The 20,860-nt window shown below is 44.9% G+C and overlaps 1 protein-coding gene across 5 annotated transcripts in view; it reads left to right on the top strand.

The window, feature by feature from the left end:
* The first annotated feature begins 2,707 nt into the window (after positions 1 to 2,707).
* LOC310889977 (aldo-keto reductase family 1 member B1-like) overlaps positions 2,708 to 20,860 on the top strand; it is a 37,619-nt gene continuing 19,466 nt past the window's right edge. Inside the window, exons 1-11 of one of the 5 annotated variants that reach the window (XM_083818321.1) lie at positions 2,708 to 2,839; positions 2,939 to 3,125; positions 3,517 to 3,684; positions 4,208 to 4,324; positions 5,592 to 5,669; positions 6,308 to 6,430; positions 6,901 to 7,007; positions 7,171 to 7,252; positions 7,448 to 7,531; positions 8,002 to 8,084; positions 8,540 to 8,979. In XM_083818321.1, coding sequence (XP_083674447.1) covers positions 3,060 to 3,125; positions 3,517 to 3,684; positions 4,208 to 4,324; positions 5,592 to 5,669; positions 6,308 to 6,430; positions 6,901 to 7,007; positions 7,171 to 7,252; positions 7,448 to 7,531; positions 8,002 to 8,084; positions 8,540 to 8,582 — 951 coding nt within the window. In that variant the 5' untranslated portion in view covers positions 2,708 to 2,839; positions 2,939 to 3,059 and the 3' untranslated portion in view covers positions 8,583 to 8,979. Of the gene's footprint in view, positions 3,126 to 3,516; positions 3,685 to 4,207; positions 4,325 to 5,591; positions 5,670 to 6,307; positions 6,431 to 6,900; positions 7,008 to 7,170; positions 7,253 to 7,447; positions 7,532 to 8,001; positions 8,085 to 8,539; positions 8,980 to 11,088; positions 11,246 to 11,532; positions 11,701 to 12,468; positions 12,586 to 13,845; positions 13,924 to 14,513; positions 14,637 to 15,151; positions 15,253 to 15,438; positions 15,521 to 16,058; positions 16,143 to 16,899; positions 16,983 to 17,738; positions 18,426 to 20,860 lie in introns of those variants that run through there. The other 4 variants (XM_083818320.1, XM_083818323.1, XM_083818324.1 and 1 more) reach the window with 4 other exon arrangements.

Raw genomic sequence — 20,860 nt, 5'->3', positions numbered from 1 at the left:
AACTGATGCTATTAAATTAACACTAACTCTGTGGGAGGATAGATGTTATTTTACTGAAGAGTGCTTTCTACTGTTTCAACTGAAGTGGTAGGAATAGATTTAAGTTAAGGCAATATACAACGTACTTCAACTGATATGTGTCCAAAAAAGGCATTTGCATCAGCATAATGAAACAGCACAAGATTTTCATGTAGACAAGACTCAGAAGAAAATGTAACCATATTATACTTTGGGAATACTGTGAACATGCCTTGTTTTGCCTTTCTCTGCTGTCAACACCTCCTCCGGTGCCTCCAGGGGTCTGCTCCCTGCTGCCTGACAGTTTTATTAACTCTCTCTTCCTGCCTCACGTGCCCTCAGGTACCCACTTGTTGGCAAGTTACCCCTCGTTTTTAACACCAAGCTAAAATTTTAGCTTCCTCCAGTTCTGCTAAGTTAAAAGGCTTCTCTTCAGGATAGTTACAAGCTCATGTTCCAGAGTTTCCCCTGCTTCTTCTGTTTAAAGCAGTATTCTCTACTACAGCCTCAGAGCCAGACTTGTTGGGGCTTCCTTGGAAGCCGAAACATATCACTTGAAGCTCTGTGTGCTGTGGTAGTGTCAGAATGTGGCTGGTGCTTCTTGGAAGTTCATCTCTCTCCACAGGGTGACACAACAGCACCAAGGAAAAATGCAAAAAAGGCCATAAACCACTGTAAGCAGCTCTGCTTTCTCAGACTGGCACAATATCCCAGCCCCTGATCAATCAGCTTGAGCCTTCCCATTTACACTACAGAGTGGGAAAAGTGCTTGGGAAAAGGTCAGTTCTTACTTTTCTTGCTGTCCTTGGTTCTTTCCCCCAGATGTCAGCATGCACAGGCCAGCACTGTGATGGAAATCCTGTGCAATTTTGTCTTTCTCACTGCTGGAGCCATCACCACGACTGCATTGTGTACTGCAGAGGGAACAGGGATGCCTGGTGCCAAAGCACTGGAGAACAGACACAGTGCTGAAATCCTGACATCCATCCACTCTGAGGACATCAGCGCCAATATATAAAGGAGGTGATACGGAGTTTGGCATTTGACTGGCTGTAGAAAGGCACAGCTGATGCTCTTGGTGGACCTTTTAACAAACGTACTGCTCCAATCCCATTGAATCAATAGCAGATCTCCCAGCAGAAGTAGGCTCTGGACACAAATGTGTACTTGACACCCCAAGTCTGTAACATGTGTGTTCCTTTCTACCAGGTGTAGACAATCCACAATCCCCATTGATCACTGCAGTCAAAACAAGCTGGAGGTGCTGAACACATTTGAGTGCTATCAGTCATAAAAAAATCTAACTATTCCAGATGTTGGACAGTTTTTCTGCTTCCCCTGGGATACACGACATTCCCCTGGGATATTGTAAGTTAAGTGCCTGGTTAAGAGGAGGTGGAAAACAGACTGGATTTCCTCCCCACGCATAACAATTCCTAGAAGCACTGTTTGGGAATATTTTTCCGACAGAGCAGTGAGTTCAAGCAGGAGAAGCAGTCTCACTCATTTCAGTGGAAAACACAGCAAAGAAAAGGATTTTTTTTTTTCCAGTTTAAGGATCAAACAATTCAGAAAGTCGGTATGTTAGTGATAATTGCTGCTTTCCTCTTCAGAACTCAGATTGTGTCTCTTGAGACCCTACCAGAAAATTTTGGTGCCTTATATTCCTTACAAGTGTAAGCCACCTTCAATTCTTTTTCCTTTTTATTCTCTTTAGCAAAAGGACCTAGGAAGAGATTTCCACCCTCTCATTATTACAAAATCTTCAGAACACAATATGCAATTCCATCTGCTAAGATATTACTGAAGAAATTCAAAAGCAGCGATTGTCACACACAAGTTTAACTCTGCCCCCATGTGTGCAAACATTAAAATACACTCTCCTGTCCATTATCTGGCTCCTGTGTTATTTTTGTGCAGAAGGATGCATTAGTCTGTGACACTAATTACATGTGACTTCTACAATGATCCTGTAGCTATAGGTCACCTTTTCTCTTCTACACTCATCTCTCTCTGCATTGTGAAACTCTCCCCTATGAATGCACTGGTCATTAAAAACAAGCCATAGTGATGTGCCTGTAGCCTGTACAAATAAAATGGCAAAAATTAAAACTGAAAAGAAAAGATAGGCCACTCTGGAATTTACCAGAAGAAGGACGGGCCTGTTAAGATCCTAAAAAACAGAGGACCTACTTTTCCTTCCCAGCTTCGCCACGCGTGCCCTTCAGCACGTCACATTTCCCCCATGCCTCACGTCCCAGTCTGTAAAGCGTAGATAACAGCACCTCCGGGTGTCTGGGTGGAAAGGAACTGCTTCTTCCCCTGTAAAACCACACTGAGGTTTCTCTCGCCGCCCGGCTGCCCCAGCACATGGGGTCACCGGGCTCTGCCGGGGGGCCCAGCGCCGGGCACCGCCACCGCTGCGGGCTCTGGATGGTGGGCCCGGCCCTGCCTCGGCCTGTGGCACCCAGCTGAGGCGGCCTCATGCCCTGCCTCAGGACTCCTGTTTGCTGACTCATTTGGGGGCACCCCCTGGCTTTACAATAATGCCAAGTCACGGGGCGAAGTGCCACTGACTCAAACACACTCTAGGTGAGGTAACCAACAGTGTGAACTTCAAAAGGGTGTTGCAAGAGTCCCGTGCGTATCAAGAGTCAGATACACACGGGCAACAGTGGCATGGGGACAAGGCGCGGCAGGGGCAAGCCCTGCACAAACACAAACCCGAGCAGGGTACAGCTGCCCTCAGCCCTCATCTTTTGATAAGGAACTGTACTGGGAGGAAAGGTCTGCAGAGCATGCTGTAGCACATCCTGCAGAGGTGATCACCACAATGATTTTTATTTCATATCAGCTTACACATTAACCGGGGTGAGTTGAGTTTACAGTGAATAAACCACAGCCTTGTTGCTGGATACAGGAGAACCTGGAGCGCAGGCGCAGTTCCACCGTCTTCCCCCGCCCTGGGCCAGGACCCGTCACTATTAAAGGCCCTGGGCAGGAGGTAGCTGCAGCAGCACCTCCAGGCAGCACACGGAGCCATGGCGACCTACGTGCAGCTGAACACCGCGGCCAAGATGCCCCTCCTGGGGCTGGGCACCTGGAAGGTAACAGCTTCGGAGAAAAGGAGCTGCTTTGCAGAGCTCCCTGCACAAAACTCGGTTCCTCCTGGTCCAGCTGTGGAGCAGTGTCCTGGCGTTGGGGCATCTGCTCTGCCTGGCTGCGGGGCTGAGCCTGTGCAAGTGGGGCTGTGGAGAAAGGGCTGGGGGTTGGCATCATGCCCAGGAGACCATGTTTCTGCAAGGAATACTGTGCGGTATTCCATTTCTGAAAGGAATACTGTTCTTGACACACCCAAAAAAAAAAAAAAGGAAAGAAATGGGGGGGGTTGCTTTGCGTAGGGTAGGGTAAGGTGGTTTTCCTATTCTTATTTTGCTAGGAAATTGATATTTAACAGGTACTGTTTTGAGATTCTTAAGATTTCTTTATTATTTTCAGTCCCTACCAGGTAAGGTAAAAGCTGCAGTGGTGGCTGCTATTGATGCTGGGTACCGCCACTTCGACTGTGCCTATGTTTATGAAAATGAGAGCGAAATCGGGGAAGCGATCCAGCAGAAAATAAAGGAAGGTGCTGTGAAACGAGAAGACTTATTCGTCGTCAGTAAGGTATGGATCAAAGCAGGAATGAGGGAATGCTTTGCCTATGCTATTTTCAGAGTAGGAAGCTTAAGCGTTAGAACAAACTTTACAGTGTAGGATGAAGCACCTCGCTGGATTGTGAAGTTACCTCTTACTTTGGTTAAGGCCCATTTCAACAACTGTTTTGTGGCTTGTCTTATATTTTCATGACTTTGACATCTGAATTTTTTACAAGAAATGTATAAATGGTCAAATCTGACAGAAAACTTATTTTGAGCAAATCCATCTTTTTCTACACAAATGTGATCTCATAATAAGAGGTTTTACTACAGACCTATCTGATCACGTGTCCTGCCATAGTGGACACACTTACAGCCTGCAGTGTCAGAGGCCAGCCCTGTTCACAGAGCAAGCCCCCTTTGAAGAGCAATAGGATGTCCTAATTCCTCATGGCCTCCCAAAGACAACAGAGTGTTCCCGTCCTGTGCAGGACAGCACACGACAGCTTTAACCCAGCAGCTCATGGTGTGGCTTGGCTTTTTGTCTCCAGCTGTGGTGCACATTTTTTGAAAAACCTCTGGTGAAGGGAGCCTGCCAGAAGACTCTTGCTGACCTGAAACTGGATTACCTGGATCTCTACCTCATGCACTGGCCGCTCGGCTTAAAGGTACAGCAACAGCAACTCCATTGACTTTCTTTCTTACATTGAATTTCCCACATGGGGGAGCACTTCAGAACTGCCAGTCATCCTTACACCACTACTGCTGTTTCAGTCCAGAAAGATCACGTGTCTGTTGTGTACATGCACCAGCACTGCTCTGGCGCCTTTCATTCTGCTCTACTCTGGCCACTTGAGGCAGGCTCTTGAACTCTGATGCTGAGACTGCTGCTTGCACGGCATCCTCTGCCCTCTTGATACTGGGAGAGGTGGACCTAGCACTCAGGTCAGACATTCTAGCTGCAAGCATGAGTTACACTGCTTTCCCTTTTACAAATCCAAAGTATTTTAATCTCAAAACTACCCTTTGCAGGAAGGAGGCTACACTTTGCTGCCTGACAGAAATTATTTCTTCTGCAGGTTATAGAACCACAGAGCAAGAGTATTTCTGTTTTCCATATCTGTCCTTAATTACCGAGTCCTTAATACTGCATGTGCTTCAAAGGATATGTCACTTTGTGTATATACCTAGCATTACCCTCTCCTTTCTGCTACAGCCAGATGAAAACCTCTGTTCAGTCTAATGCTTCTGAGCTCTTCAGCTTCATTTCGTATACTCAATATTGTTTAAGTTTTCTTTATGCAGACAAAGCAGTCAAGTGAAACTGCATTCCCGCATAATATTGTTGCGTCAGTAGAAAATTCCAATCATTCAAAACAATCTGTCCATAGTGTCTACTTACAGGCTTTTCGAATTTTCCTAACAGAGCAACTTAAACAGTGAGCCTCCCAATGGAAAGTCTGTGCGCACAGTCCCTTTTTAGCAAATCTACTTAGAACTTTAAGGTTCGCAGGATCAAAACCAATCCTCCATACACCTTTCTAAAAATGAAAAAACAAGCTATTATTCCTAAACATTTCCAATAAATAATGGAGCAATATATGAACTGAACACATGTAATGCTCCAGAATACTGTTCTGAGTAAATTGCTTCCCTGCATACATTTTATTTATCATCATTTTGATGGATCCAGCAGGAATACCTGCCTTTATTGGATCAGATGATGGCAAAAATGCCATGACCCTGCATAAACTAAAAATATATGACTGAAAACGTAATTAACTTATGATGAGAATTAATGGGGGGGGGGGGGGTGTTTGTTTTTTTTTGTTTTCATGCACTATTTGTTTAACTCCTTATATTCCTATTTGATTTCCTTACAAAGCTAGCTTCCCAACAGAGATTGTTACAAGCATTTTTGTTCCTCACTGACAGGCAGGAAAGGAGCTGTTTCCCCAAGATGACAAAGGCATGTGTATACCCAGCAACTCCGATGTTCTAGAGACATGGGAGGTAAGTTCAGCCACAGCAGGAGTCAAGCCTTCTCTGTCCTTGACAGTCTCCTCCACATTTTCATTGCGTTCAGCGGTCACTGAGCTGTCATCTCATGCGTGTAAATTTTTTTGGAAGAAAATCAAGTAATACAAGGTAGCTTTTCAAAACTTGCATGCTTTAGTCAGTACTACTATTCTCTGAGCACCTTACCCAAGTGCTTAATCCACAGTGAACTAAACAATCACTTTGAGGGGAGCTGCAGACCAGTCTGAAGTTAGAAAATCTTCTTTGCTTGACCATAACAACTGTAAAATTGCCTTCACCGCAGTCCTTGCACAGTTCTTGAACCGCTCAAAAGCATTTGGCAGGAATAAAGACATTTTAGGTTGTGATCTCACCTACAGCCTGGGGCATAACTTTCCAGTTCTTGCACAACAGCAGATTACTGAATATCGTTGTTCTTTTCCTCATGCAACCTGGTGTGAATTGGAATGACACTTTGAGCTTGGATAAGATGCCACCCATTCTTCCCTTAGTGAACATAGCAAGCCTAAATAGTTATTTTGTTCTTCTCCATAAAGGGAAACAATCCACACCAAATCATCTTCAGGAATATCTTGTATACCAGGCGATGACTTTGCTCCTCTTTCTGTTAGGCCATGGAAGAGCTGGTGGATGCTGGTCTGGTAAAAGCCATTGGCATCTCCAACTTTAACCATGAGCAGATTGAACGAATCTTGAACAAACCAGGACTGAAATACAAGCCTGCAAACCTCCAGGTAAGCTGGTAACTGACCTCAAGTGAACATTTTTCATTGACTATGAAGATCTGATCAGTTGAATGAGGATATGGAAAAAGGGAGAACAAAGTGGACACAGCATGAACTCTAAATCCCGCTCTATAGATATTTCTGGGTCCAAAAAGGACTTGAATACTTCACTTTTTTTCTCTCACCTTGCTGAACCACTGTTTATAAATGCTGGAGTATTTTCTTGTGAAACATTATTTCTGGAAGAATAAAGAACCCAGAGCTATGTTTTGTGAAACCCCTGCAGCCAAACTGTATAGAAACTTCATATAAACATAGGTGCCTTCAATACTGAGAATGCATATTATCACCCACACCATTGGCAACGGTGATAAGCCAGGGCAAAAGGCAGCCTCTAGCTGTATTACAAAATAATCTTTGGCGCACAGCAATACTACAACAGTTCTGCCACTGTCAATCTCTGTACTCTTGTGTTTCAGATCGAATGCCATCCATACCTGACCCAGGAGAAGCTGATCAAGTACTGCCAGTCCAAAGGGATCGCTGTGACAGCATACAGTCCCCTTGGCTCTCCTGACAGGCCATGGTAAGACTCACTTCCATTTTGCAAGGGAGCTGGCAGGGATTACACTTGAAGCATTGAGACTACAAGTGCTCCGTTAATCATTCATCAAGATACAGATTCCTATTGCTGGGTTGGCTCTTTCTATGGAGGTTTCTTGCCACTGGTCTTTCTTTCCTCTGTGTAGGGCTAAACCAGAGGATCCTTCCCTTCTGGATGACCCCAAGATTAAAGAGATTGCAGCCAAGCACAACAAAACGCCAGCACAGGTGGGTGGGTGCTGAACTCTTTGCTTATCAGGAAGTGCTACCTAGGCCACAGAGACAGGAGTGATTTGAAATGCAGCTCTGTGAAAGTAGCCATCGCTCCGGCAAGCAGCTGTTGAACAGGCTCAGCTTCTGTGGCAACAGGAGCTGCCTTCTCTGGAGCTGCCTTCTCTCTGACTCGGTGGTCTCTTCTTGCAGGTTCTCCTTCGCTTCCAGATCCAGAGAAATGTGATTGTTATTCCCAAGTCCGTCACCCCCCAGCGCATTGTGGAGAACTCCAAGGTGGGTGATTACAAGTGGCCTGGGTGCTGCCCTGCACGGATGGCATCCCTTCCCCCTGCAGATTGAGCAGGGATCCTTTCTTAGTTTCCCCAAGCTGACCTCCTCAAACAAGAGGACTGGGCTTTTTCTTTCTGCATGTTTACCTGTACTCTGCTGAGGGCTAATCTATTGCTACAGTTGAAGAGGTGAACAGGGCTTATGTGAAGATTTCTATTCTGCGGCTTTGTGGTTTAAGGATTAACCAGAACTTGCTTGGAGACCAAGAGCAGTGAAATGGCAGAAAAGTCTCATATAGAAAAAAACAATCTTCGTAAAATCATTCTTGTGTACATAAAAAAGTTGTTCCTCTATCTTTTAAATCATTCATCCATGACTGGAAACCTCCACAGTGGATCTGCTGTCTAATCTTGTTTGTCTTCACACTGTTCAATTTGTTCAAAGAGGTGATTTTCAGCTTTTTCTCTTGTTAGGTATTTGACTTTGAATTGACTAAAGAAGAGATGGCAACTGTTCTCAGTTTTAACAGGAACTGGAGGGCCTGTGGGTTGGCGCTGTAAGTGACACTGATTGTTTACTTCCAAGTCTTACATTTTGAATAACCTTTACAAGAATGTTTATGTCACAGCTACTGGGAAGCATAAAATTCAGTGAATAAAAAAAAAAAAATCATTAATTCAAATCACAGTTGGTTTGACCCAAAAAGTAATTTTTCAAGAGAAGGTTTAATATGTTCATTTTAAAAACAAATACCAAAACAACAACAACAAAATACTCATTTTGAATTCAGTTTTCAGGAGACTCTCTGTAACTTGAACAACGAAATATGGTGCTGGGTGAGCATTTTGCCTTTGTTTGTATTAGAGAAATGAGGACACATATCTCCACATATTCTTCCTGCAATTACACAATTCAGATTTTCCCTTGGTCACTCCTCCATGCACCAAACACGCCTCTTTCCAACATTTACTTCATCCGTGAAAAGAAACTTCCCTTTTTGATTTCTTTCAGGGCCAAAACTCACAAGGAGTACCCTTTCAATGCAGAATACTGAAGATGTTTGTAACATGGCCTTCACTAGACCTCTGGTGTCTCCTCCAACTCTGAGCTATGTATCCAGCTTTCTTACTGCATCTGCCTTGCTTCTGCCACTGAAGTCAAAGGATACTTATTCCATCGATTTTGTTTATTTTTGGAAGAAGGAAAGAGTAGTGTTCTACAGAACAAAATGTGGGATGTAATAATTTCTGCTTATCAGAAGAGATGATTATTACTGAAATGACTGGGCAAAACTGCTAAGCAGGAGATGAGGAGCTTGAACCACCATTCACTGAGTACCTTCAGCCTTGCACCAGCACAAAACAGAGGCTGAGAAACCACAAGAAAAAGCACACATCCAGCATTTCTTCAGAAGTGTCCCATGTTTTAAATAAAAATAAAATGTGAAAACATTACTGGCTGAAAGACTGGTCAAGGAAAAAAAAAATCTTTTTGGCGTTAAATAAACCGTGTATGAATGTTTATGCTCTATTCTCACCCGCCAACCCAGGGCTATGCGTAGATAGGTCTGACCACAGCACGCGGGCAGCCAGTCCTCACAGAAGCCTTGCCAGGCCTTCTCCCACTGCCCTCTTTGGCCTCTCCAGTCCTAGAGGACAGATGAGGAGCCACAGGTCCCAGCAAGCCAGGGACAATGGAGCCTGGCACCTCGTTTCACCACGCACTCCTGCTCCAGAGTATTCCTGGCAAGGGGAGATGGGCTGCTTGTGGGTAGGTCTGAAGGGATCAATTGCACAGCCTCCTCGCCTTGCACTTAGAAGCTGTCAAAGCAGTCGAGGTTTCCTGAATAACACTGTCTCGCACACATTTTACCCCCTTTAATTTCTGACTTAAGAGGGGTGCTGAAGGACAGTGTTTTTACTGTCAGTTGTTCTTACTTTCCACTGCATCCTGCTGGACAGGTGCCCAAACACAGCCATAAAGTTCTATACTGGGTTTAGCGGGAAGATCGTAACACCTTCTGTTAGAGAAAAGAGGCACCTGAAGACCTCTCCCACATTTCCACTTTCAATTCAGAAACATATAATCCAAGACCCCTTGTTTCTCAGCTTCCTGAAGGAAGCAGCCCATGAAAACCTCAGCTATCTCCAGGCAGAGGAAAGACATCCATCCTGTGAAAAAATATGCCATATTTTTGAACCCAGAGTACAATATTTACTGTGGTGTAGGAGCCAAAGACTTAGGGAATTTCTACCACCCTTCACAAGCACCCTCTTTCTCTTGGAAAGTTCCTGCTCAAACTCTTGCTCCAGCTCCCTGTGGATTCATCGCTGCTGAGCACAGCCACACAAACCCATCCAGATGCTCCTGGGCCAGCGTAGGCATTTACTGCCTGGTCTACCCAAACCCAAGGGCCTCCCTGCTCTCGTGTAGGGTCTATTCTCTCACCTCTGGGCACAGACAGGAACCTACTGAAGGCAACGACACACCTGAGGGGTTCAGGCACCTGGCTGAACCAGGCCTGGGTGTCAGAACTGCGGGATGAGGAGCAGAGCTGCTTGCCTAGGGCTGGCAAATTACCCTGGGTCTGCCACAGACAGCAAGGGCTTGTGCTCAGTCTCGCTTCTGGAGTTTCAGTTTTAGTACGCAGTTTGCCACCAGCTCACCAGATGAATAGCCAAATACTGGAATTATCAGGGATGAGTCTTCAGCAAACCTCCTGGCAGGAGGCTGAGACGCTTGTGGCAGTGCCTCAGAGCTTGATCCTGATCTGAGCTCAGTGCGTGAAGGAGGCCAAAGCCTCAGTACTGCACTCAGCCTCCAGCCTCCTGTCTGTGTTCCTGCCTGACAAGCATCCAGCTGAGGCACACCATGCAGCGAGACAGCACCCCTTTAACACACGCTTCTTTTCCAAAGGCCTGCCTGCCATCTTTGGTAACCCCAGCGACACCTTCAGGAGGGAGAGAGCTGACCCGTCCTGGGTCCTGGCATGATCAGGGGAAAGACCCATGCCTACAGGGCTCAGACAGCAATGGAAAATACAAATTTTATGCCCAAAGCGCTCTGTTAAAAAACAAGAGATGTCTCTCATTCAGGAAATCACTGGGGAAAGCCAAGCACCGGCCTTTGCAGGAGGACATCGACAGGCTGCTAAGGAGGCAGCACAAAAATCTCATTATAAAAGGAAAAATCCCAGCTCCCAGCCATGCTCTCCACAACTCGCGTTACCATTTTAGTTTAGGCGTTAGCAAAAACGTCTTTAATAAGGGTAAGGGGCAGGCAGGCACTGCAACGCCTCCCAGAGTGATTTGATTTTGGGTTGGGGCTGAACCACCTGAGCGGTCTGGCAGCTGGACTTGAAGATGTTTGTATTTAAAAATAAATAGAATAGAATGAAAATAAAATAAAATAAAATAAAATAAAATAAAATAAATAAAATAAAATAAAATAAAATAAAATAAAATAAAATAAAATAAAATAAAATAAAATAAAATAAAATAAAATAAAATAAAATAAAATAAAATAAAATAAATAATGGCTTGGGCGGCGCTGGCAGCGGGGCGAGGCGCGGGCGGCGACTGACTGCCGGGCTCACGGGGCGGGCCGCCGCGGGGGTGGCGCCTCCCGTAAAGGGCCCGTGCAGGAGCCGGGGCCATGGCGGGCTGCGCGCGGCTGGGCGCCGCCAGGCTGCCTGCCGTGGGGCTGGGCACGTGGAAGGTGGCCGGGGGGGACCGGGTCCGGGCGGCACCGCAGGGAATGGGGGGGCCGTGGGGGCACCGGGCCGCTGCCGGCCTGCGGGGTGCCGCGGGGAGAGGCGGCTGTCTGCTTGTTTCTCGTCGTGGCCTTGGATTTCTGGGGGGTGGGCGAGTGGGGTTTATTTGGGGGGGGTAAGGGAGGTTGGGGGGTGGGGTTGGTGGGATGGCTGCCTGGGTTTCTGACTTACCGGGAGCAAGGCCTGTGTGTGTGCTGGTGGACATTCCTCAGGTGCTCTCCTTCCCCTTCAGTCCCCACCAGGGAAGGTGGCAGCTGCAGTGATGGCCGCTATCGACGCTGGGTACCGCCACTTCGACTGCGCCTACGTGTACCAGAACGAGAACGAAGTTGGGGACGGGATCCAGCAGAAAATCAAGGAAGGGGCTGTGAAACGAGAGGAGCTCTTTGTGGTCAGCAAGGTAGGGGCCTGGGGGCCTTGGGGCAGGCCCCCTTCACCCGTGGCATCCTTATGGTAGGAGACCAAAGGCTTGGAGACCCCTTACTGAATTGTGGTCGGGCTCCCAGTACCACTTCTCGTTCCACCCCATCACCACCACCACAGCGATGTCGCTTGAGTCTCTGCTGCCCGCTGGCAGTGGGTTTTTGTTGCAGCCATTGGATTGGCAGAACCAATGTGGCAATGGCACCTTGCTGAGGTTTGGGACAATGTAATCTCTTCTGCACGCGTCCCGAGGAAGGTGTGATTGCTGGGTTTTATTTCCCATGGTTATCAAGGAAAATGGGAAACTTAGCTGGATTTGAAGTCACTTTCTTATCTGGGTAGAGTTGGTTCCATCTTTGTGGCTTTTCTGCATTTTCATGGCATTACCTGATACTGATGCAGGAGTTTCATGCACAGTCAGGTCTGACAGATACCTGCCTTCATTTAAAAGCCTCTTACTGTAAAGGCAGACCTTGCCTAAAAGGGGATGGCATAAATAGTGTCTTCTCTAATAGAAACAGAGGTTTCCTTGCCTGTGACCCTATTCAGTTACATGTGGTGCCACTGTATGTGCTGCCCTTACTGTTATGGTCTAGTCCTGCTCACAGGGCAAGCCCTATCTGAAGAGCAATAGGTAGCTTTAATTCCACATTGCCTCCCAAAGAAGGAGTGCTTTTCTCTTGTGCAGGGCATCAGAGGGCTTTAACCCAGCAGCTCATGGCGTGGCTTGGCTTTTTGTCTCCAGCTGTGGTGTACGTTTTTTGAAAAACATCTGGTGAGAGGAGCTTGCCAGAAGACTCTCGCTGACCTGAAACTGGATTACCTGGATCTCTACCTCATGCACTGGCCTTTTGGGTTGAAGGTACAGTAATAGTAGGGTGCTTTTTTGTGACTGGTGTTTTTGAAGACCTATATGGCTTTATAGCCCAATAATTGCTCTCACTAAGTGTCTGTTGCATGTACCACTACTGCTCCGGTGCTCACCTCTACTCTGGCCATGTGAGCTGGGCTCCTGATCTCTATCTCTGAGACTGCTGCTTGCATACCCCTGTCAACCTAGGAATCACAGACCTGAAAACTAGGGCATGTCTCCCAGCTGCATGCATAAGCTGTGCTTTTCTCCCTTTTTTCTTTTTACAATTCCCAAGTATACTCTGAAAATCATATTTTGTGGAAGGGAGGCTACATTTTGCTGCCTGACAAATTCTTTACAATGCATGTTACAGAATTGGAGCAAAACAATGTTTCTGTTCTCCATTTCTGTCTTTAACCACCGAGTCCGTAGTACAGTATAGATTGTGTTGACCTTTGCTCTGGGAGCCCTAGTGTTGTTCCACAAACCTTGTGTTTCAAAAGATGAGACTTCGGGGGGGGGGGGGCAGCCAAGTTTTTCAGATAACCAAAGCAGTAGATGTCTCAATTTAATTATTTCTAATCTTAGCTTTTCCTTCCTGCTACAGCGTGAATAGCCTCCGTCCTACCTGTTGCTTTGGAATTGCTCAACTTCATTTCATATTCCATTTTAGCTTTGTCAACAAAGCCATGAAAGTGAAGCTGTCTCATGGCAGCAGCAAACTCAGTTGTGAAACACAGTTCTGCCTAGGTGTTTTTACGTAATTTGTACACAAAGGCTTTTCTAACTTTCCGGCATTAGCAGCTTTACACTGAGCTTTGCTACAGAATAACTGTCACAGTACATAATACCTCTTTTCAACATATCTAATTCAGTAGAGACCAAAGCTACATGTGCTCAGTACCTAACTAGGCCCCAGCTGATGCCCTTCTGGAAGAAAAATAAATCTTCCTAACAGGTGAAAACGAACAATTCATGAAGTGACCATGTATGATACTCTAGCCCATAATTCTGAGTGGTTTCTTTCCCTGCAGGTATTTGGGTGAGTCATCATTTTGAGAGGCCCAGCAGAAATATCTGCCTTGATTAGCGTAGTTGCTGGGCAAGCATACCTTAAATTCCTCACTTTCTCAAGCAGGAAGAAATGATTATAGACAAGAATTAATATTCTTACCCGCACTGGAAGTTTAAGCTATCATGATCCTGAGCTCTTATGGTATTAGGCAAACTTGTCAACAGATTTTCAAGCATTTTCTTCCTCTCTAACAGGCAGGAGAGGAGCTGTTTCCTACAGATGACAAAGGCATGTCTATACCCAGCAATGCTGATATTCTGCATACGTGGGAGGTAAGCACAGCCACAGTGTCAGAATCACGTCTGCTGTCCTCAGCAGTGTTAATTCAGTAGTCACAGAATAGTTAGTGCGTGGATGCAGAATTAGTTGGAAAGAGTTTACAGAAGTACATTGAAATTACTTTCATGGGAGCTACAGAGCAGGCTGAGGTCAGAAAAAGTTCTTTGCTTGGCCATAACAATTGTACGATTATTCTCATGCAATTCTTGAACTGCTCAAATACATTCTGAAGAAATGAAGACTATGGTTTGTGATCCTGCCATCATCCTACAGCATAGGCCTCCAGTGCTGCCACAGTAGTGGATTGTAGACTAGGGGTGTGCTTTTCCTTGTGGAACTCAGAGTGAATTTCTCAGTCTTCCCAAATGAGATTTGGGGCTGGGTGCAGGAGGACATGGTGCAAATATTACCAGTACCTACACTTCCCCAAGAGAATCAAGTTTGGCAAGCTCAAGCAGTTCTTTTTTGCCCTTCAAGCAGTTCTTTTTTTGCCCTTCATGAGAAGCAAGAAGGAACATCAGGAAGAATGTATTCAGGCCCTGTCTTGAAACCTGAATAATGACTTTATTCCTCTTTCTGTTAGGCCATGGAAGAGCTGGTGGATGCTGGTCTGGTTAAAGCCATTGGCATCTCCAACTTTAACCGTGAGCAAACTGAAAGAGTCTTGAACAAGCCAGGACTGAAATACAAGCCTGCAAACAACCAGGTAAGCTTCTAAGCAACCTCAGGTGACTAGTTTTCAGGGATTATAATTCATGGATTATAAAGATCTGATTACAGTTGAACAAAGATATGACAAAAAGGGAGAACAAAGTGGACGCAGCATGTACTTTAAATCCTACTCTATGAATATTTCTGGGTATGAAAAGAACTGGAATACTCTTCTTCCTCACCTTGCTAATCCACTTTTAACAAAGTTGGAGTATTTCCTTGTTTTCCTTGTGAAACATTATTTCTGGGAGGATAAAGAACCCAGACGAGAGGTATTCTGTGACTAATCAATATTTGTGAAACCTCTGAACAAAATCCAAAAAGTAAATAAGGACTCAGTGTAAATGTTGGTGCCCTATAGAATTAGAGGCTTCTATTATCACACAGACCACCTGCAGGGTAAGATGCAGGCAGCCTGTAAATGAGAAGTTAAGGTTCAGAAAAGTCGCTGGAGTACTGGGGACATAACAGTAGTTCTGCAACTGTTGGTCTGTGCTCCTGTGTTGGCAGATTGAGAGTCACCCATACCTTTCCCAGGAGAAGCTTATCAACTATTGCCAATCCAAGGGGATCACTGTGACAGCATACTGTCCCCTTGGGCGCCCTGACAGGTAACTTATAAATGTTAGTGTGTTCTTGGTTCAAATCATTCAGATTAATTGGAAGAGTTATGGTGCATGTATGTGTACATACACACATCTAACAATTACACATCTCTCTCCCCCCCAAAAAAATCATGCTGGGTAGAATCTCTCTGCAGTGGTTCTTTGCAGTTTCTTACTTATTCACTCTTGTAGGGCCACGCCAGAGGAGCCTCCCATTCTGGATGACCCCAAGATTAAAGAGATTGCAGCCAAGCACAACAAAACTCCGGCACAGGTAAGTAGGTGCTAGACAGTGGCTACTGCTTCCTGTAACAATTCTTAACGAAGAGAGACCTCAAGAGAGGCTACAGAGGCTGTGTATGTTCCCTGTGAACTATGGATGTCTTCTGTAGTGTTAATGAGCAATATTGCAGGCTGCATAGTAAGCAACCTGCATATGCTTTAAAGAGATCTTTGTCTCTCAACAAGAAAGATTTTTGAGCCCTCTTAAGGTGTTACTTCCACTCTCAAGTTCTGTTACAGATAATGAAAGCCTTATATAGGTTGCTGAAAGTCCACAAGGTAAGAAAAGGAATTGACTGTCCCAAAGCTGGATGGGAAAGGAGGCTTCCCCTGTGGGGCTCCACCATTTCCCTCTTTGCTTGTTAGGAAGTGCTGCCTAGGCCACAGAGACAGGAGTGATTTGAAATGCAGCTCTGTGAAAGTAGCCATCGCTCCGGCAAGCAGCTGTTGAACAGGCTCAGCTTCTGTGGCAACAGGAGCTGCCTTCTCTGGAGCTGCCTTCTCTCTGACTCGGTGGTCTCTTCTTGCAGGTTCTCCTTCGCTTCCAGATCCAGAGAAATGTGGTTGTGATTCCCAAGTCCGTCACCCCCCAGCGCATTGTGGAGAACTTCAAGGTGGGTGATTACAAGTGGCCTGGGTGCTGCCCTGCAGGGATGGCATCCCTTCCCCCTGCAGATTGAGCAGGGATCCTTTCTTAGTTTCCCCAAGCTGACCTCCTCAAACAAGAGGACTGGGCTTTTTCTTTCTGCATGTTTACCTATACTCTGCTGAGGGCTGAACTAGAGCTAAAATGAAGAGTGCAATTGGTGAAGAGAGGTTGATGGAGGTCTTGGAAACAGCGTGCTGAAAACCTTGACATGCAGTCTCCTATTCTGCAGACTGTAGGTGAATTGGCATCAGGGCTTGCTTGGAGCCCAAGTGCAGTAGCATGCCAAAAAAGTTTTGTATAATATAAGCAGTGTCAAGAATACTGGTGTCAGTAAAGCACACTGCTCCTCTCACTGCTAGGTCAGTGGTGTCTTCCTGATGTTGGACGTCAGGATTTCAAAAGAAACATAGCTGGATATATTGGAATATGGAAGTCTTCCAGATGTTTCTTTGGAATTGGAGAGAAATGCAACCCACAAGTAGAAGCATCCTGCAACACCAAGTGCACACCAAGCTGCTTGGAACAGCTGATGCATGTAACTGCAACTTACGTTTTTTTGTTTTCCCCTCTGTCTTGAAAATGCAAAGAGAATTCCTTTTCCCCACACTTGTGAAGCCATTTCTAACAACCCTTCCCCTGTGGACTTGTTCTTTAACTTCGTGAATCTTGCTTCCAATCTGATTTGTTCAAAGAAGTGATTTCCAGCTGTTTTTCCTTGTTAGGTGTTTGACTTTGAATTGACTAAAGAGGAGATAGCAACCATTCTCAGCTTAAACAGAAACTGGAGAATATGCGAAATGGTCATGTAAGTGACAGATTGTCTCCTTCGAGCTCCTTTCAAACTCCTTTCAATACCCTTTATTCTGAACTCACAGGTGCTTGTGTAATTGTTTAAATTGGGCATGTTTTTGAAATCTGAAATCATAAGGGAGACTAAGCATCTGTTATTTAGCATCTTAGTAGCTTTATATCTTCACTGTATTGCCTGAAGGATAAGCCTAAGTCATAGTATGTACTTGTGACTTCTTTCTCCAGGAAGTGTGTAACTGGAATTCTAGAAGGTCTAGAAGGAAGGTTCTAGTTAATAACTTTGGCTATTTCTGTATTAGAGAAGTGAGCATTAGGCAGTTTTAAACTCATGATGATTTTTCTATTGTTGAGGTCATAGTAAACTGATGTCAGCTTTTCATAGGTGGTTGGGGGAGGGAATGACTATCTAAACTGCAGTATGAGCTGCTGCTTGCAGATGTGCACCATGGAAACTTATATGCAGACAAGGCCTTGGTTGAAAGGCCACAAACTGCCGTCTTATCTGTAAGCAGTGTGAACTTTGTTTTTTTTTAATCTAGAAGTGACTTGGTTCCAGGACTTCTAAATGCTCACTGCCTGAATAACAGGAAAAGACTTGCATATGTTGTTTGTGTGCCACTTGCACACTGGTAAAAGCAGAAGACACTCAAATTAATTCTGCTGTTGCACAACAAGTGACACATCTGCTGTAGTTTTGTACAACATTTATTTTATCCTTGAAAGTAATTTTTCATCTTTTGTTTTCCTTCAGGTGCAAAAATCACAAGGAGTACCCTTTCCATGCTGAATACTGAAGATAGTTTTATCCTGTCCTCCTGCCTGCAGGAGGGGGCCTAACAAGCTTCTACCACTGCCTGGGGTGGTCCACTATGTAGCTTACACACTGTATCTGACCTGTCAGCAAAGACAGTATATATATTCAGTGACTGTTTGGGATTTTCTTCTTTGGTAGAAGAAGATAGTAAAATTGTTCTAAAGAACAAAATATGGGCTATAGTAACTGTCTGTGATAATTCTCTACTCATTAGATAAGTGTGTTTACCTGGCTGAAAAATAGCAAAGCAGAAAACATTAAGAATGAACTAGCAGTTGATTTTATTTTATTTTTTTTAATCCTGTCTAGTTTCAACACTACTTAACCTTGTAGGGTGGGGATATGTGAGCACAGAAGAAAGATATATCCTGAAAGAATGAACTATGTAATCATTGCCTGAAGATGAAAGACAATGATTAACTTCACTTGCAGAGCACAGTCCAAAGCTCTTTGAAAAGAAGAATAAATAAGAAAAATGTCTGGACCTACAGATGCATACCAATTTATACTGGCTGTATTGCAGTCACATCCTTTACAGGCCAAAACTGAACACTGATTGGATTTGTATACTATCACATTTGGATTTGTATACTATCCAAAATTAAAATAAAAAAAGATTACAGATTACTGATGGTTTGGGAGCTCTTGTCTAACATGAAAAATTGATATTTTTTTTTCATGCAAGGGCAGTGGTTTGCCATATGAAACAATTACACATTTTAAACTATGTCATTGGAGCTCCAGGATCTTACCTTGATCAAGATTTGAGTGGCTCAGTATAATAAGCTTTGGTTGACAGAACAATGCGGACAAGATCAGTAGAGTATGACGTGCCTTAGTATGGGCTGTATAGCAAGAAGCAACAGGAGACCAAAACCTGGAAGGCTGTATGGTGGTACTGCTGCAGACTGATTTGTTTGGTAGCCTGTGCTGACACTTCCTATAACGAGTAACAGTGAGGGAGGGAGAAGAGAGAAACAGAGGAGGCAGCATTATGCTGATGTCTAACACTGCATAGAGGTAGAGGTTTCAAGGTGGAGTGAAGTGTTGATGCTGAGCAGCTGCTCAGAGCCTGATGCACTCCACTGAAGTGAGTATCATGTTCCCTCCAGGCTACACTGGCATGGTAACAGACAGACCTGATTTAACTGTAACTCATTTATGCACATGAGCAAGGGTTTCCTTGAAAAAGCCTGTCCCTCGTGGTGGAGGATGAAGGAAAGGAGGACATCTCAGTGCTAGCAGGTGTTTCAACAGTATGGCACTTCAGGGGTCTGTGGCTGTGGCATGCCTTGGGCTGGCGGACACAGGGCAGCTGCAGGACAACTGCTGCGCTCCGATCCCAGATCCTGGTGTACAATTTCACAAAAGCTTATGAAGTTTGAGTGGTGCAGTGGTCTGGAAACTTCCTAGCTAGTTGAAACAACTAATAAAGAACAAGGTGATTAGAAAAAAATGCTGCTTTTTATAAAGGTTAATATAACCAATACTTCCAAAAGAACGTGAATCTTAATATTACTTAGGAACAAAAGAACTCAAAATGGGGCAATGCCCTTTTGGTTTTTTGGGGTTGTTTTTTACTTATTTAAACTCTTTCACATATGAAACACTCCACACTGTCCTGTGGACAGAGGTGGTCAGCTGTAGCCAGCTGCACTTAATGGGCGTGAATTCTCCCTGGGCCACTTTCCATCAGTAAAACCACAAGGTGCTTTTCTCTACAGCCATCAGAGGGCAGCCAGCCCTTGGAAGAGACTTGCATGTCTCTGCTATTACAGGGCAGGAGCAAAGCCGGCAGCCTTCCTGTCAGTAAAGATTACAGGGACTTGCCTGCTTCTGTCATCTTGATTCTTGCTCTTCTCTGATATGAACCACTGCTCATCTCCTGAAACTATGATTTTTGGTAGTTTAGGATTATTGAATCCAAATGTCAGCAAACTTGAATAAGCACCCTGCTTCAGTACAAAACTGCACTTGATCAGATCAGATCCTTCCTCACACGCACACAGACTTCCTTATCTCCAGCATTCATTGTAAGGAACCCTTGGGCATTTTACCAAGCATGCAGTTTGCATGATTTCCCAGGCCAGCTGATACACAGTGACATGTGCCGTACTTCTCTCCCAAAGTCCCTACCGCTGTCTGACAGCCCCAGCCATGCTGAGAGAAAGACCTGATGGCTCACATGTCTTGGCATGATGAGGTCCCACACCAATAGCCCCAAACAGCAATGCAAAATGGCAAATCTTCTGCCTCAAATCCTCTGTTAAATGGCTGAGACATCTCTCATTCAAAAAATGATTGAGGAAAACCAAGCACCAGCCTATGCTGAACATCAACTGCCTGCAGAGGAAGCAAGATAAAAATCTCAAGAGAAAATAAGAGGAAGATCAAATTTTATTTTCCATCTGTGCTCTCCACCTAGTCTCATCATCTGTCTCTTTGGCATCACCAGTTCACTTTGGTACTGCCCCCGTACAAAATCTGACTGACTGGCAGTTGCTACACCAAGAGTTCCTACACCTGGCACTGAAGCGTGACACTGCTGGTACTAACAAATCACCGGAAAATACCGCTAGTTCAAGCATTCAGAGGCAAACTGGTACTTCAGCTGGTCTTTAGGCTGCTCTCAGCAAATCACAGGCATGGCATAACATGTCGTTTTCAAAAATTTTTTTGCTATGTAAAAATTAGCATTCATCAGCAAAAAAAGGGATTGCCTGTTAAAGATATGGATGCTCATTTTGAAGTTTCAAACTAGGGTGACTTCTCTGGAGGGAGATGATCTTTGTCAGGACAAGTCCATATAACTCCTGCCAATAACTAAGGTCAAGCCAGAGGTCAGGCATGGAAAATTGTTCTCTTCGAGCCCAGCTAACACCAGTTAGCCCACCTCCCTGGCAGTTCTCACTCTTGTGCAAACAGCTTGCTTTTAATACTGTTGGTGGAACTGAGGAACAGGCTCAGGCTAACTGCAAGCTTTCCATTGATTTCACTGACCCCTGAACCAAACCCCAAGAGACGGAGCACACACTGAGCACATTTACAGAGAAGGAATC

This window comes from Anser anser, assembly GCF_964211835.1.
Source record: "Anser anser genome assembly, chromosome: 1".
Classification (NCBI taxonomy): Eukaryota; Metazoa; Chordata; class Aves; order Anseriformes; family Anatidae; genus Anser; species Anser anser.
The sequence above is the reverse complement of the archived record's forward strand: the minus strand, read 5'-3'. Positions and strand labels throughout refer to the sequence as shown.